The following is an 18,213-nucleotide window of genomic DNA, read 5'->3' as shown; positions in this document are numbered from 1 at the left end:
CTGGAGGTCATTCCCAACTTTCAAGAAAAACAGCCACAGACTTGGTCAAATTTCCCTGTAGCACATCCTCCCAGAGGCCACACACTTCCTACTGCTCATGCTCAGTACTGATGTAGCCAACCAGCAAATTGCATTTCAGCAATCGTTATCCAATTCAAAAACCCAAACAGCTCCTGGCTCAGCCTCTCCACTCAGGTATTGTCCATTTTAACAACAGAAACAGCCCCAGAAGAGTAAGTTGTACTCTCCCCCTGCCCACTCCCCTGGTACACACATGATGAAAGAATGATACTGCGTAAAAATATGTTAGAAGTTAGGTACAAATTATCCCTAGTTTTATAAGCCTAGTTTGCTTTGAAATACTCTGAAATGACTGGGAAATAACCTACTGCACAACTCAACCAGTGCAACAGGTTTTTTTTAATGTTAATTTCATTCTATTATTTTGACACAGTAGCAGTAATGCACCACTTTTTTTTTCTATTATTTTAGAAATAATACTTTCCTATAGAGTTTGTCCTTACCTGATTGGCGTTTTTTGTTCTTTTTTTTTTTTTTTTTTTTAAATATTCCGCAACATTGAAAATAAAATTCTTACCGTCACTTTTACTTTCACAGTACTTTGGAATACATGCTTGCTCCAACATTGGAAGTTGTTACAGCCACGTCATCAGCCACTATTGCTTTTCTGTCACATAGATTTAAAAACAAACAAACAAACAAACAAAAACAACACTTAGGAAATTAAGGGGTAACAGTAGCCATGTCACAATTGTAAACACTAGCCTAAAGTCTAGTGGCAATTTAAAAACAGCACTTTTATATACCATGTCTGCTAATACAGTAATTCTCTAGTTGTGGGAGAATTTTATTAATGTAAGTTACTCATCAGTCGAGGTCTAAAGCTGCTTTTGCTGCTGTTTGTCACAGTGAAACAGAATAAAATATTTGGCTTTCTATTATGAAAAGTCTTAACCAGCATATAGGCATCTATAACTTTGTAAGGCTAACTAAACTGTTCCAGTATATTACATGTATTTTCCAGTGAAAAATAATGTATACATATCACAATCTCAAGTTACAGAAAGCTTGGTAAGCACAAGAGTGAATTGTGTGTTAGTTGTTGTTTTTGTTGTTTTCTTGTTTTGTTTTTTTTTTTTGCTGTTGAAATGTGGTTCATTTTTGGTGCAGTTGGAAATGAAGAGTATCCTTCCATTTGTGCTGGTTCCAAATATCCTACTAATGAAAAATGTTGAAATGAAAACTTGAAGCATTAAATAGGTTTGCGTTTTTGTTAACTTTTAAGAAAGTCCAGTTAAATAGATTTAATATGCTGAGTTATTAATTCTAACAGGAAACTTTATTCTACTTAGTCACAGATGAGTTTCTTCCTACAGGAATATTTGTCCACACATTCCTCTGACAAGGCTGACAAAATAACTTTGTCCCTTTCTGTGCTTTTGGCTGGATGTGGACATCAATTAGGAAAATACATTTATTTTCACATTACAAACTATATACAGGAAGCAGCTTCCAGGATTAAGTCTGAAAGCAAGGAATGTAAATAATCAACACCTTCCAGACAGAAGCAGCCTCTGAGTGGTAGCAGGACCAACAGTGAACAGTTTACAGGTGGAAATCTCACTCTGTTGCATTTTGGCCATACGGAAGTATTTTCTTTGATACTATTTTAAAACCACTGTTACTTTTCTACCAGCGTCTTTTACTTTCCTTGCATAGTCAGTGCTGCCTGCAGTGCTATGACTAGATAGGACAGAAGTCCAGGACCCTGACCTCACTGCAATACTACTCAATTTTCAGGAACCAGGGCATTCCAGGAGGTCTGAAGGGCTTCCTATTTGTATGTTCAAGTTTAACAGTTAGAAGAATCCGAAATGCTATTTTAATTTTCAAAACCTAGTCATATTTTTATTTTTTATTGATGCTATTGAATATTACTAGATTAAAGATCTCAATGGGCATCTTTTCAAAGCGGTCTGCTTCTGCAAATCACATGCTTTCAAGAATAAAGACTTACTTTAACATGGACATGCCTAAATATGTCAAGAACACATTCTCTTAAATTAATGGTTTGTCTTTAAAAAAGAACTTGCTGGTAGGTTTACATTTCAGTGAAATGTTGAATTTGCAGCTTCTGAAACTGAACTGCCCATTCTGCTCTAGCTCTTTGAATGCTACTAAGCTTCAGGTAACATTTGTTTTTTAATCACTGGCTGTTACTACTCCACTATAAAACTCAGTTTACTTTTAGGGTAGCCAGCTAAATGTAACAATGGTGGAGTGTTTTTTTTCCTGTCTGTGATAAATATTTTGTAACTACAATATACATTTGTCAGAGTTAGCAAATTAAACACAGAAATAAATAGCAGTGAATAGATTTTGCTTTGATACTCATATAGAATATTTCAGAATCATTTACTAATTGGTTGTACACTCATCTTCCTCTAAGAGCCTATCAAAGTATTCTAACAATGCAGCATCACTATGTGCCAGTCTTTAGATTGCCTGGAAACTATGTAAAATTAACAGTTTTAAAAGTGACTTTCCACCTATTTTCTCTCTGCTTACTTGAAGAATAAACTTGTATTTGTATATGTTGCAAAAAAATAATAATGTTTTAAGATGTTGACTCTTTACTTTTGCCTTCCTGAACTGACAAAGTATTGGCTAATGGTGCCCCTAGAATTTTTCAGAATGTATGTCACATCCGTATTTGCAATCACTTAACAGCTATTTAGAACTACACAAAAACTACGGAAATGGCAACCTGAACAGACAGAAATGTGTATTACCATCAGTATTATGTCTTGTAATCCCCGTAGTAAAATACGTATTTTCTAACCCATTAATGGATAGATGACCATTGAAAAAATGTTTGCAATTTACGTTTAACCACTTGGAATTTGGTCCACAATTCTGATTAACACTAAAAATACATATAATATCAAAATTAATAAAATATAATAAAAGAAGCTGAGAACCATAAATCAGGATAAAGAATTAAATGCCCTAGAGAAAAAGTAGTATTTTATACTTATTGTAAAGAGGTTAGTGACTTAAACAAAAGCTTTGAAAAACTTAGTTACACAGGTACATTATCACATCATAGACTAAATACTACAGCACATATTAGCTGTCAGCCAGGTCAGCCCACTACACCGCCCAACAGAATGGAATCCATAGAAAACCAGTTATCATTCTTCACTTATTTAATATATTTTACTTACTGTTTTGCAAAGCAAACACACAGCTGAAAATGGATTCTGAAACACCAGACAACTAATATTTGTGTAATGGAGAGAAAATTACTTCCAAGATTAAAAAGATTTAAAATTCTTACCTTGAATTTATCCAATATTCTTGATAGTGGTGGTTTACTGAAGATACTGTTGTAGAGTTGCCAATTGTGAGGATAGTGCAGAACTGAAGTTCTGTAATCTCAAATTTGCTAATAAATACTGAGGTTTCAGTGGAAAACAAAAAAAAACAACAAAACAAAACAAACACCAGAGGCAAAATAATTTCAAGACATGAAAAAGGGTTAGGAGACATCGAAAGAAACAGAAAAAAAGGCAACACATATTCCAAATCTGCAGGTATCTTAAACATCAAAGAACTCAATAGTACGTTAAAATTTCCAAAATATTTATTTATTAACATAACTCCATGTTTTCTCAGAAACACAGATGTACACTCTACTACAAAAAAATAGAAAGTTTATAAACAAAAATACTATAATGCATGGTTTCAGACGATTTTAAAATGACTTGGTTTTGTATCTTTTTTTAATTACTGATGCGACTATTCATTGTGGTTCCCAAGCCCTGAGAACACACGCTAGATGGTTACCTGGAAAGGCCTCGTAACTGTAAAAACTGCCACTATTTTTTGTTTTCTTGTATACTCAAACAAAAGCCTACTTAAAATCATTTTAAGATGAGTAGAAATTTCTTTCAACCAATCCTTCTCCATAGTTAAGAAGCCAACTGAACATGATTGATAGATCCATTTATGACAACGATGATTCCTTTAAGTGTTTAGCAAAATCCAAATTTTCGTGAATAACAGTCTTGCTGATGCGTTGTTGAAGCTCTTCACTTAGAAATGATTCCTTTTTTGAGAATGTATCCTGAAAATTACAGATTAGTTACATTAATAAACAAGGCCAGTATAATGTTTTCAATGGGTATCTTTAATTATCAGTCCTATTTCTCTTCCATGCCCCTGGTTATCTCCTAGACCACACCTGTGGAACTATCTGCCTACTGAGTGAGGTCTGGCCTGCTGGTAAGTTTCACTTTGATGGCAAAGAAGTCTTATATCCTGCAGTCCTTCAGATACTCATGGTTTTGGTGAAGATTTTTTTGTTCTGTTTTGTTGTAAACTGGTTTCTAGAATAATACCTATTACACATAGCTTTGAACAAGCTTATACACTGCTCCTGTTCAACACACCTTACAAAAATAAATAAAGCATCTCTGACTGAAAGACGAGTTAAAGCAATAATGCAAGCAGTAGATTGAGAATCTGAGAAAGGAATGGCCTGGCCCTGCTGCCTCAGGAGACTCCTTCCAGCTGAAGCCAGACCTGGAAACCTCCACACTTCCCTGGTGCTCAGATGAGGAAGGTCATGCACATGATTTATAGCTCCCTGTTAAAGTTTTAACACTCACATAGCCAAGTAGTTCATGCACTTGAGGACAAATGAGATCCCCTCTTTAGCAGTACACAGGGAAAGAAAACTCCAATTTAGAGCTTCCATCAGCAGGGGGGAGGTGCTGACAGACAAGAGCAGTAAGACAGAAAAATCTGCAGGACAGGGTAAAACTTAAGTTACTGCCAAAGTTTGTTAAAGTGTTTGACTCAAACTAAAGCAACACAAACCAATTTCCCAGGCATAACCATTATAACCATCTAACTCAGCTTGCTCTCTCTGTTATTTTCTTCCTTTGTTTCTGCCTCCATAAAGAGCTTACATATTTCCTTACTCAAGTCCTACCCAATCTCTTTCCTATCTGATGTCCCAGCCTTGTTCTATCAGAACTGCTGCTGTCCTAACAGGACAGACGTATCAAGAAGTCATTATAAAAGGACAGAATAACTACATGCAGCTAAATTTTCAGAAGTTGCTTCTCTAAAATTGAAAAAAAAATGTGCTGAAGGCTGACATTACTGAGTTAAAAAGTGGAGACACCACCAAGGTTAATGGGTTATAATGTTTTCATTAGGAAGAAAGAGAATTAGTTACCTCTTGTTAGAGGACACACTGCTCACTGAACATTTAATGGAGGTTGGCATGTGGAACACATGCCGAAGATCTAAAAAGCGTTCACCCTTTCTCTTCTTCATACATTAGCTCTTTGTTCAAATTTGCACTTAAAAAGCTACACACTGACACTGACAAGGATCATTGTCCTACGTACTGCATCAAAGGCTCTGAGAATCCAGCTGTCCTGCCAACTATCAACACTGGGGAGGCAGCTATTGATTTTTTTTTATTGCTGCTTTTTAAACAAACATTTATTTATTGGTACAGAAACAGACAAGAAACCTACAAGGAACCACTGCAAAGTGCAAAAGTGAAGTAAAACAGATACCACATGCATCTTGCTATGTTAGCTGATGCTACAGGAGATGGATCTATTCATACAGCTTTTATTCCTTATTTTGTAGTCAGTTCTATCTTATGTTAAAAAATACTTGACTGAGAAAGTACACAAACCAGAAAGCCAAACTGAGAGCGCTTAATGCCTGGGCACCACATAAAGAACCTGCAAATACTCATTGTATTGGTACATCTCATGGTCAAAAAAAAGGACATGGATAGACAGTACCTTTCTTCTGGGTGTTACTGATGGAACAGGAGGATTGAAGTTCATTCCTTTTATACTGTATGCCTCAAAAAGTTCTGTAGCAGGCCTATAGCAAAATCAGTTTCCACAGGGAAAGAAAAATGTTGTTAGATACACTTGCAAATACTATACCACCAAAACCAAGAGCAGCTTGTCCCCCTGTACCATTCATACCGTTCTGCCTTGCTTTAAGTGAACTCCTCAGAGTAATGAACATCAATTGGAAACAAATCGAAGCCAACCCCTGTGAAACAGGGTAAGTAAAATATGTCACAAATATGTCATTTCCCAGAGCAAGAACCAAGAGCCATTAAATGATGCATGCTGGTACCAGGTTCAAAACAAAAGTTAGTTCTTAACATAACGAGGTGTGGACTCATGGAACCCATACCAAGCAATGCTTTATTTGCAAAATGTGTACTTTGGTTCAAGGGACATGGAACACTTTTGAAAAGTCCAAAAAAAAAATCCAGATATTTTGCACCATGGGAAGAAAACATACTGCACTTTGAGATTTTTTACTCCCGTCACAGCCTGGAAACAAGCTTCAAAAGATATTTAAAAACCAAAGATTAGAATATGTATACAAAAAAAAAAAGCAGATGATTTTCTGTGCTAGCAGAAGAATAAAGAAAGTGAGTTCTGAAGAACAGAACCTTTTAATTTTATGGGTAATTAGCTTAGGTGTTCCTTTAATACAGTGTGAGCAACTACTTTGCTCACACTATTTGCTAGGACACTATTTTTACAAACAGAATCACAGAATCACAGAATGGTTTGTGTTGGAAGGGACCTTAAAGATCATCTAATTCCAACGCCCCTGCAATGGGCAGGGAAACCTCCCACCAGACCAGGTTGCCCGAAGCCCCATCCAGCCTGACCTTAAATGCTTCCAGGGATGGGAACCCTTTGATAGCTCACCTTCGGCTCAAATCAAGCGGAAGAGCTCTTGAGCCTTCATCTGGAGCTCCAACAGCAAGGTGAGCTGCAAATTTCTGCACTGTTGGATGATAGTGCCTCTGAAAGAAAGGAAGGAAGGAGGCAGATGAGTGAGGGATAAGGGGTAATGTATCTACCCACGCATTCTCCCATTTATTTTGATTCCAGTAAGATGTGAGGCTTTCCTGTTTTAGATAGAGAAACTGAGCACCCCAAAATCAGTCAGTTTCTAAGGTTAAGTGAATAAGAACTCCTAAGTCATATATTTATTCACTAGTAGCTGTCATGCTGTGAGCAAAATTATCTACAGTTAATATAACTCCTCTGAGTAGGCAGGAGAAAGGGCAGAGGAAACCCTCCCTGAACCCCAGACCCTAAACGCTGCCTGGATTGACAGACTGAGGTGTAAGCTGCTCCCTGCTAGAGCAACTAGGAAGGCTAGATCACCTGGGAACTTAACAGATTGAAAAAGCTTCCAAAGGAGTCTTAGTGGGCAACCTGCTGTAAGACCCAGTGTGGTACTGCGTCAGACTAAATCCACGGGTGATGTGTACCACCCTCTTTTGAGTTTGTTCCTTCCCTACACTACGGTGCTGCAGTTCCTCTCTGTAGGGAATAGGTTCACGTGGGCCAGATTTGATTGATAAGCCTGAAGAGTTCTGTTCTCTATTTGTTAGAAGGTATTTACTGCTCACATTCCCAAATCATGCAGCTACTCACTAACCTGTAGTAAATGCAGCTCCCACAGAGCTGTGTTCTGGGCGTTGCAATGCTCTGGTTCATCAAGTTCTGGGAGATAAACTCCACTGCCTTGAGATTCGTTGTCTAGTAAGAGGTCCATCTTTGGGAATGTCTAGAACACAAAGAAATGGACTGAGTTGCTGATACTACACATCCAACTATAACACACAGTTAACTGAAGTCCAGGATTCATTCCACGTTATTCAGCCTTTAAGAACACATATTTAAGGATGCTCTGTCTTCATCATTCTTGCTTAAGATGCTTCAAAATATTTTGCATAAAATCAATTTGTCAAAAAATAGCCTACAACCAGTAAGCTAAAAAAATCCACCAACTAAAACTTACTTGCATTAATACCCTGTTTGTTGCCAAGATCCCAACACTGCAGTTTGGAAGTACATGAAGAGCAAGTGTGGAAAGTCGCTTTAGGAAAGCGAGAGCTCGCTGCTGGGAAACTTGCTTTCTCCGCTTTGCAAGCATGACATCCAGGCACTGGAGCACAATCTTTATGTCATCGTTGGTAGTGCCTGAAAAGCAGAATTTCATACAAGGAGTGAATAATCATGTCAAGGAACATAAAACTAGATACTCTGCTACTGACTGTACACCAGAACCTGAGAAATAGCATGGAAGTCCAAAAGGTTCTAACACAGCACTAATGTGATACAGGCACGAACACTCATTCCTTTTTGGTAAAAACAGCTTTGAACAGAAAAAATGTATCATTGCTTCTGTGCTCCTGTCTAAGAAAATACTTATTCCATCAAAAAGTCTAAATAGCAGTTAGTGTTTTAACCTTACATGCACTCTTTGCATCATCTTTTATAAACTGTTAAATAGTGACAGATGTACACTTTTGCCCATCCAGAACAGTACAATTTTTTTCCTCAATCCTTCATCCTCAGTCAATACCAACTTGTGAAGCTCATTAAAATATGAATTCCAAACTTTATGAGTAACTTTTTTCATAACTATTCAGCCTCAGAATGATTAGAAATTTTAGGTTAATTATAAAATTAGAAAATCAGAAATATAAAATAAGATTTTAGAAAACAGAGTCTAAAATAGAAATTATTTTTTAAATGTTGAAAAATTAAGAGATTTTTCTCTATTAAGAGAAAAAAACTTAAGATAAGGACAGGACAAATGCTTATCCAAGATCCCATACTCGGCATTCACTAATGAAATGACATAGTTAGAACCTGTTAACATGTATTGCAATAATAATCCTGGTATTTCTATTGCAATAGCACAATGTGCGACTTGAGAAAAACTAAGTTAAAAAAGACTGCACCCTTTTCAGAACTCGGATATCTTAAAATAACTGTAGTTTGTTAACATCATATTAAGGTTATAACACCAAACAAGCAGAATAAACATTATGTAGTTAGATGACACAAGTAATAATCAGGAGTTACCTGCATGTAGGCTGAACAGCGTCTTGTAAAGATGTGTGTAGAATTTCATCGGATCAATATTAAGAACATCACCTATCAACATAATCCCAAATAAAAATGTTCACTCAATTTATCAGATGATATTAAACTGAAGTATTTGTTTTTTTTAAAAGATCTCTTACCTTGACCAGAGAGTATATGAAAAGCACTGAGAACGCAATGAAGACTGTCCCGATAGCTTAAGTCCTAAGAATAAAAAACTGATTCAGTACACAAAAGAAGCTAATTTTAAGAAAACTTTAAGACAACAAAACTCTACTTACCCCAGATGCAATGAGAGAATGAAGAACAATCAACAGGTCATCAAAAAACTCCACATTTATGAGGTGGGCAAACCTTTAATCAAAGAGATTTATTTTTAAGCTAGAGATATTGCCTGCAAACTAATCTCAAAGCATTTTGAATTGCTAAAATCCACACCTTAAAAGCAGAGCTAAATCAAATTCTGAACATCTGTCGTCTTCCCATGCACAGACAATTCAGCCCCCAACTGCTAATCACAGCTCCTCGATAGCACTAGAGACATGCTCAGGTTCTTCAGGAAGTAATCAGACAAAATGAGGTAATCACATCCTACCCTGCTGGGTTTGCATCACATCAGTGTTGTTGTGGCAATTTCACATCACATTGAAATGTTTTTAGAAGAGGTTGAGTTCAGCATAGAATTCAAATTCAACAGAGACAGTCTTCTCTCACTGCTTAGGAGAGTCACAAGTCCTTTAAGCACCTTATGCCTTTTCTAACAAATACAAAAAGTTGAATTTAGCTCTTACTTTGCAAGACCTTCTAGGACAGCTGGCAAAAGTGGAGACTTCTGAGCTTTCTTTAAGATTCTAAAGTATGTTAGAAATACAACATTCAAGGTTTCTGTGTGCTGAAGGGAAGAAAACAAAATAAGTAAGTAGTCATGAAAAACAGACATTTCTAGTTCACTTAAAATTCCACTGAAAATGCACATAGTACTATTGTACTCTGTTCCTGGGTACACTGAAAAGGCTCTGCTTGCTAAAATCTTGACTTCTGGCACAGGCTAAATGTCTGTGAGCTGCCAACATCATCTAGAGGTGTGGAATGCTGACAGTCTGGGATGGAGGGGAGACTTGGTTACAAAGGGATTAGGAGATCCTACTTTGCAAAAATTGGAAAGTAATTTCAAACTACTTACCAGCTTCAGTTTCTTCTCTTTACTTTCTGAAGCTTCTGCTTCCAAAAGTTCTCTTTCCAGCTTCTCTTCTGCTTTTTTCCACTGAAAACATAAAGTTAATTTTAAGTAAACAAATATTCCAGCAGACAAAATGTTTCCAACCAGCCTTGATTTTCAGGTTCCAAAGATACCCAGTAACCAAATCTTCCGTGCTTGGTGAGCACTTCAGTCATCCTGTGATGTTACAGGGTAACCAACTTAGGTTTATTCCTTCACCACCAATGCCCCAAAGACAATCAACACAAGGAAGAGAACAAAAAACCTTGTAAATGTTTCCAGTGTAATGCAAACACTAATCACTGATGCTGAGAGTTAACAACAGCAACAGAAGTACAATTGTTAGAACAATTTCCTACATAAAGCCACTGAAGTAGAGCATTAGGAAGCACAAGTCATACCTTTCTCTGCATTCTTGAAAGATTTTTTCTTTTCTCTTTGAAAGTCATAAACTTTTTCTTTGGTGCAATGTCTTCAGAATCTTTCTTTAATTCTACTTCCTTAATTCTTAAGTGAAGGAAAACTTTTAACACCTATGGTAAAAAAATAAAAATAAAATGAAAAGTAACCCACAACAAAGGAATGGAGAAGAAATTCTGAATTCCATACTAGCTTGTGTGCTTCGCTAGTCACAGATTCTTCTGTTTACACCCCTCATATTCCTTCCCATCTGTATCACTCATCTCTGTTCCCAGTTCCTTCCCCAGCAATGTTAACTTCTATCCATTCCTTCACTTGCCTCACTCTTCAAGTCTTCCTGCTTGATTTAATCCATGTCTCTGCTGGGATCTGCTCTTTTCCTCCCAGTGTTTTTTCCCCTGCCCCATATCTCTCTAACCCCTTCTGGCTCAGACCATTCCTAATCTTCCTCTGTGTTCTGGCAGAATGACGAAATTCTGCTTGTCCATAGCCAGCAGCTGCACTACTTCTAACTTTCAGATATTTTTTAAACCACCAACAGAAGAAAATTGTGGAGTACAACATAAGGACTCTTACCTCAGGTCTGACGTTGTAACTTCTACCCTTCACAAGGCCAGAAATGACCTTAACCACACCGAGTGAAGCACTGCCCAACTTGTCTTGTTTAAAAAGCTTCTGAACTGCCTCACAGCACAATTCAGAAATCTGAAAGGTCAATTCAAATTTTTCTATTAAGTCAAATCCACGACAACAGGTAACTGATAATACTGATGCTATTTGCTAATCAGAAAGTGGATGCAGCCTGTAAAAACAGTGAAAAAATGTGGCCACAAGATGTGGAATAAAGCTCAGAAATAAATTATTTTTTCAAGCAAAACAAGAACTCTTCTCCTAGTCAGAAAATCACTTACCGTTTTTGATGTATCATTCATCAGTGGTACAATGAGAACAATGATGTTATTGTGGAAGTTGAAGTGGGGTAAGGCCACGAGCAGCTCACATAGACACTTCACTGCAATCTCTGCTAAACCTTTATATGCTTTTAATGAGATGACATTGCTTTTCTTCAACTTCCTTTGTTTCCAATCTGCACAAAACAACATTTTTAGTAATTACTGTTCAAAACGTAGGGGATCTTCTACATACTCAAATTTTTTGTTACTGAAGGCATTTTTACAATTATGTAAAATACTACTTGCATGGAAGACAGGTGTGGTTTGATTCAGTCAGAGGAGGTAAACTCTGATGCTGAAAAAAATTTTGCATTTACTTCAAAAAACAGGAAGTCTCGACTGTACCTTTAATAGTTTGTTCCAGATTTTCCAAGTAAAATTTATACTGGCTTACAAGGCCTTCTTCAAACTCTCTCAGTTTCTGAGTTTCTTTTTTAACCTGTAAACATAACAGAAGCGAAATTTTGTTTGGAGAGCTGAAGACTGAAATTAGCCAGTGGTGCATTAAAAAAAAAAATATATATATATATCAAATATCTAAGAAGCTCTTTTCTTCTTAGGTACAGGCATTACTGGAAATGTATTAAAAATAAAATATTTCTGTATATATTCTTGTGCTCAGAGGGCCTTTTCCAACTAGGATTATTTCATTTACAGGGACTAAAGTGAAATTTGGAACAAGATGTTATTTTAGAGCCATGACTAAACCACACTGCCTATATTCAAAACACCTAAAAAACTACTTACAAACAAGCACCAGAAAACAAGTTATTCTGAATTTGTTCAGCAAATTACGAACGCATTTCACAGAAATCTGTGCCAGCGAGGTGACAATGCTGTCTAATTCACTTTTTTCCAGCTCTCTCAGTGTGACACAAAAGGTTTATTATGATCAAAGTCATCCAGGTTTGGTATACTAAATGTATAATATTATTTTCCTCCATTACCATCAGAATGTCACCTGGTTATCAGAGGAGGTCTGTAAGAATTAAAGGTTCAAAACAAACACCCCAGAAATGTCACAGTTTCATAATTCCCTTACGTACTTGTGTATTTGTTACCTTTTGCTAAAAACCCTAAAAAAGATAGAAAAACTTGGTATTTCACCTTAGTAGCCTTTTCTGCTTCAGTCAGAGGCCGAATTCTGTAAGAAGGCACAATATCTTTGAATATCTCCATCAGAGAAACCATGACCAACTTCCGAACAATCACAGCCACGTTAGGATCCTGTTCCATCAGCATGGCACGCAATTCCTTCAACTTTTTAATCTGATTTAAAAAAGAGGCTGATGAAATCAGCTGGAAATCACCCTTTAAACCAATTAACAAGTACAATGTACGCTTCAGCAAGCTTGCCACAGGAAACGTGCCTCATTTTTAAACACTAAAAGAAGAAAAGCAATTAACTGAGTAGCTACTCAGACTCTATTTAGCACTGCATAAGGAACCAAGAAATGCTAGATAACCCGTTAAAATGGATAATTTGGGAATTCAGTAGTTTGAGAATTTCAAACTATCATACCATTACAAACTTAAATACAATTATAGCAATTTTTTTTTATTTGCATATTCTGAGACACTGAAAACCTTCTATATACAACCCTGAAATCTGAGCTGTAATAGGGGTTATGCTTAAGGAACAACAGTTTGGATAGGAAATACCACAGACATTATTAAACCTATAACCACTAGTATTATTAAACTGATGCCCACTAGTATTCAGGATAGATGCTCCTGAACAGAGCAAATACAGTTATCTGGACCTTCACTTGATTCAAATCCTTTGTACCAAACTATACCAACACTTTCACTGTTTGCAGTCCTTTGTGAGCAATGCAACACTGAGATTTTCCCTCCTTATACTGATGTATTTTTCCACTTTCACTATTACTTGGTCACTTTTGATCTTTATCTATTGACTTACTGCACAACACAGGCATACAGACGTGCATGTTAAATAAGAGCTACCTACATTGTTGTCTGGATCAGAGAGAATGGCAGATGCTAAGGCAGCAATATGCATCTTCCTTTCCTGCAGCTTTCTTTTCCTTTGAGCAGCCATTTCCTCGGGTGTGAGAACAGGCAGGGGTTCTTCACTGAAGTCTATCACAGTATGTATGAGTTAAAAAGAAGGGTCACTGGGGTAGCCACTAACAAACACCATATTGCAAACTACAGTTCGAGACACTGCACTTCAGAGGGGCTATAACCCCCATGCAACAATACCACATGCAGTTCCATGGGAAAAGCAGTTTTAAGAATGACTCTGCTAGAGCATGTAGTAACCCAGAGCTTAATTCTTCCTCCACTTCTCAACCTTATGCATGCAAAAAGAAATGGACCAAATATTTTTGAATCTGTAAATATTATTCCCCAAGTACAATGATAACATATAAACTCAGCATACGATTGCAACTCTGCCAAGAAACTGCAGTGCCCTGCAATCTGGAGCAAATTTTTCACCACTCACTTTTTCTTTTAAAAATACAATTGATATATGCATTTTCTGAGTATTAGTTTGCTATCACTATGTCCTTCCTCAACTTCACATTACCTTTAAAGAGTAACAACCCAGAAATAGCTTCAGAACTGTTATTTGAATATGACCATTAACTGGATAGCAAACTGCAACCCAAAATCTAAATCTCCTGCTATCTTGATGTTTGATGTTAAATAAAAAAATATCCAAGACAATGTATTTTCAAAATCCTACGCAAGTTCATGTCCTGAACTGCATTTCACAATTATCTCAAAATAACCAAACCAGAACCACAGCATATATTTCTTAGGACTAAAATTTCCTTTCTCACTAGCTAAGATGACACAACTAATACAAAGAACTTTATGTTAACATTGTATTATAACAAATGTTATACTGTATAATTACATCGCTAAATATTATACAATTATCTAATAAAATAATGATACTAGTTCCACATGAAAATCAAAATAATCTTAAAGGAAGGGCAGTTCTGAAGCCAGCTGTAGAGAACTGTTCCCTCAGGTCCTGGGATCCTAGCAGGTAAGAAAGCAAACTCTGTCTTGCTGTTATGCTTTGGGGGTAGCATGGTAATTAATATATTCAAAAACACCCTAAACAAAATTCATTTAAATTACAAACTTCCTTTGGGAACAGCAGTGGACTGGCAGTGATCTGGCAAAAAAATAAATAAATAAATATGATGCTTTATTACCCTCTGCTACCTCTGTTTCTTCTGCATCTTCTTCTTCTTCTTCTTCTTCAACATTGAGAACTGCAAAAACAGAGTGTCTATGGTCAAGCATGTGATAAACACTGGGGAATTCTGAAAAAAATAAATATTTTGATTTTTGCAATAAATATTTTGAATATTTTGTAAATACTGATTCTAAAACCCAACTCTTACCTGGCTTTTCCATGGTTTGGGGAATAATGCCACCTTTGTCTTTGATGGGGAGAAGATGGATAAGTTCTTTTTCTGGTTCTGTCTTCATGCGCCTTGGCATCTTCTCGTATTTTTCAATCACACTTTCGTGTTTTCGTTTCTTGATGTGAACAGGTTCACTGGAAAATACAAGGTAAATTAAGTCACTTAACCATCTAACTAGAGATGAAGCATGTATGACAGTATACTAGCTGAATTAGGTGTCCAGACCTAGAAGAACAAATAATGGCTGATCATACTGGAATCAATATCAAGTGGAATGTTCAAGTGTGTTCAGTCTGGCAGCACCTGTCACCACTCAATCAAATGATGTCAATATGGATTTACATAGAATCTTTGAATTCAAGACAATACAGTACTTCCTACCCTTTTTTATAGAGAAAATTAAAATGTGAGATGAGCAAAGACAAAATGAGATTTATTTAATCTAGCAAGTCAACAAACTTACTTGGTGAATATTGGAACATTTGCACGAGTATAAACACACACACGCAAAATGCTCGCGTTGATTTTGGATTTACAAAAAATAATTAAAAGTTGTAACCTCTTATAGTGCACATACACCTATGAAGTGTGTTATCTGTTTATCTTATTCATAAGCTAAAAGCCAGGGATTACAAATCACATTCTCGAAGGGAGTCAACTAGTCATTTTTAATAGGAACAGTGCTTTTGGTCTTTTTAGAGGCAGTGTTTTCAACTATGGAGCTGTGAAGGACTCTTAAAGCCCTGCATTCCAGAGACTGGTAGGCTTCAGGAAGTAAAATCACTTGTATCCAAAGTAGTTTTATATCACACGGCCACCTTACACATGCATTGTAAGGTCAGCACCAGGCTCTGCTTTGCTGTCCCTGTGCAGATCAAACATTTCCAATGTGCTCAAATCCTACTCAATGAGCACAGCAACTTTACACCTGTGACTGATCTGTTCCACATAAAAGAAAACACAGCTTGTTAGAAAACAAGGGAAATTCTGGGTCACACCAGACATTTGGAAAACCTATTGCTATCTGATGGTTTTTGAGATGGCACAGCTCACATTCATGTAGCCATAAGGTACTCAAGGGACCCTTCCAAGTATGGCAACAGTGGACAAATCAGATAAAGTTAAACAGAAACATAATTTCTGCCCTAAAATATGAAGGAAAAAAACAAACAAACTGAAAAAGATTAAGTAAAACAAAGAATTACAAAACAGAAGCTATTAGAATCTCAGCACAGCCTCTCAGATAGGCCAGACCGCTGTTTTATCTGCCTCTCTCCCACTGTACTTTCCATTGCATGAGCAGCTAACCTGGCACAGCTGAAGCTCGCTGAACACTTAGCCCTGAGCAGTTCTGCCATGAAGGACTACAGCAGCAAGCAAGGAGAACTGGGGCCCTGGTATACAGATTATATATTTTTTTTTCAGTTTGAGGCGTGATACCTGTCTTGGAGTCAGGGACCTTAAAAGAATGAACACTGCAGAAACAGCATCCTGAAGGTCAGGCAGAGCAGGCAAATGTACTGATATACATCGCTACACAAACACGGAACTTACCAACAAACGAAACACTAGAACTGCAAAGGAACACCAGACTGAAAGTGACCTCCTCATAAATGTGTTATATTCTATATTAACCCAACAGAGCTGAATTACTAAAAAAGCAGACATCACAATAATACTCACGTAGAAGAAATATCCCTGGTTAAGAATGATGCTTTTTGAGCCAAATCTTCCATTAATTTCAAGTCATCTTCATCCATCATGTCCAATGGAAGTGCATCATCTTCCTCTTCTTCCCGTTTTTCAGCTATTTCAGAGATTATGTGTACAAACTCAGATCCTGTACATATATTCACGCTTCAAAACCTAATGCTGCCTACACCTGAGAGATCATTTTATACCTTACTTCAACTTTGATCTCCTCAACTTTCATGCGCACATTCACGTTACCCCAGAAAATTGCCCCTTTATTGTGACATTCCATAATGATTAGAGCAAACACATTTCTACCATCTCCAACTGTCAGATCTTGTCACAACAGCTACATTTTCCTTAACTTCCCTTTCTTTCCTTTAAACAAAAACAGCAAGCATACTGTGCACAGTAAATAAAGCATCATTTTCCTGAAACATAATTTTACAATGACTAACGGCAGACTACTGGTAACACTTGCACCTTTTCTTTGCAGAAACAAATTTGAACAAACACTTACCAACATGTTTTTTCTTGTATTCCTCCAGTGGAAAAGGCTTTCTACAGACAGCATCTCTGACAGCCTGCCTAAGTTTCTTTTGTTCTTTTCGATACTTCTTAGCAGTACTCTGCTGCTTGTACTGCTTATTCTTTAACTTGTTGTCAAGTTTTAGTTGACTAGTTCTCAGTAACTTCCGAAAGCTTGGGACTCGCTTTGTGTTTTTTCTCTGGGAAACAAACAGAAAACTACATGTAACTGACGCTCTCACATCACAGCCTGTGTGAAATTTAACGTTGTTACTTCTGCTCTCATTAAGTCTGTGCTTCTACCAGTGCTGAATAAGTTGTTTCTTTCAAACGGTATCATCGCTTAGCTCGAAATTTACCTCAACTGCATTAAATTTACGGTAAGAGAGGCGTTAAGAACGTTTTATGGAACCAGTCTTTGACAACCCGCAAGCCCCGTGCCCACCCCCCGTTCAGTCACAAAGCAGACACGAACGCTCCAAGCACGGTAAATAACTTGCTCGGGCACAGCTCTGCTCCCAAGCACCCTGCCTCCTTTCTCCAGCGCAGTCGGGCCCGGGGCTCCTGTCAGGGGGCTGCAGCTCTGGCCAGCGTTCCGCTGCAGCGCAGGGCCCCGCCCGGGTGCCACCGCACCGCGCGTACCAGGCTCGGCCCCAGCGCCCAGAGGGAGGTAGCCCCACGCCAAAGCCTCAGGGCGGGGAAGGGGCAGCGCTGAGGGGCGCGGTCCGTGGGCTCCGACCGAGGACTTTTCGGCTGCGGCCCCCGCCAGGCTCAGCCGCTTCTCCCTCCCTCCGCACCTCAGCCCGGGCAGCCCCGCTGAGATTCGGCGCTGCCTGCCCCGCTTCACACCACAGCTCCTCAGCGCCCCGGGGGGGGGAGCAGCCCCCGCCCCGCCATCCCGCCCCACAGCCTCCTACCGGCTTCATGGCGGCAGCCCCGGCGCGTGCGATGCCGGCGACGGGCAACGGAAGCTTCGGGCCGAGGCGGGGCCTCCCCGC

The 18,213-nt window shown here is 38.0% G+C and overlaps 1 protein-coding gene across 1 annotated transcript; it reads right to left on the bottom strand.

Moving 5' to 3' along the window:
- Positions 1 to 3,711: 3,711 nt before the first annotated feature.
- NOC3L (NOC3 like DNA replication regulator) lies at positions 3,712 to 18,181 on the bottom strand. Its single transcript, XM_032191626.1, has 21 exons — positions 18,133 to 18,181; positions 17,208 to 17,415; positions 16,679 to 16,802; positions 14,972 to 15,129; positions 14,780 to 14,839; positions 13,558 to 13,688; positions 12,693 to 12,854; positions 11,931 to 12,024; positions 11,544 to 11,719; positions 11,209 to 11,337; positions 10,614 to 10,745; positions 10,177 to 10,257; positions 9,785 to 9,885; positions 9,275 to 9,347; positions 9,134 to 9,197; positions 8,973 to 9,044; positions 7,900 to 8,081; positions 7,537 to 7,665; positions 6,795 to 6,892; positions 5,856 to 5,940; positions 3,712 to 4,150 (listed from the first exon to the last, which is right to left on the bottom strand). Exons 1-21 carry the CDS (start codon positions 18,139 to 18,141, stop codon positions 4,031 to 4,033), a joined length of 2,388 nt encoding a protein of 795 aa, XP_032047517.1. The 5' UTR covers positions 18,142 to 18,181; the 3' UTR covers positions 3,712 to 4,030.
- Positions 18,182 to 18,213: the final 32 nt, after the last annotated feature.

This window comes from Aythya fuligula, chromosome 7 (genome assembly GCF_009819795.1).
Source record: "Aythya fuligula isolate bAytFul2 chromosome 7, bAytFul2.pri, whole genome shotgun sequence".
Taxonomy (NCBI): Eukaryota; Metazoa; Chordata; class Aves; order Anseriformes; family Anatidae; genus Aythya; species Aythya fuligula.
The sequence above is the reverse complement of the archived record's forward strand: the minus strand, read 5'-3'. Positions and strand labels throughout refer to the sequence as shown.

Bases quoted from the DNA above. Each gene is read 5' to 3' on its own strand.
- NOC3L (XM_032191626.1), bottom strand. The intron at 9,348-9,784 runs GTAAGAGCTAAA...CTTTGATTAAAG, and splicing joins GTCCTAGAAGGTCTTGCAAA to GTTTGCCCACCTCATAAATG. The intron at 4,151-5,855 runs GTACTGTCTATC...TGTAATTTTCAG, and splicing joins CAGTAACACCCAGAAGAAAG to GATACATTCTCAAAAAAGGA.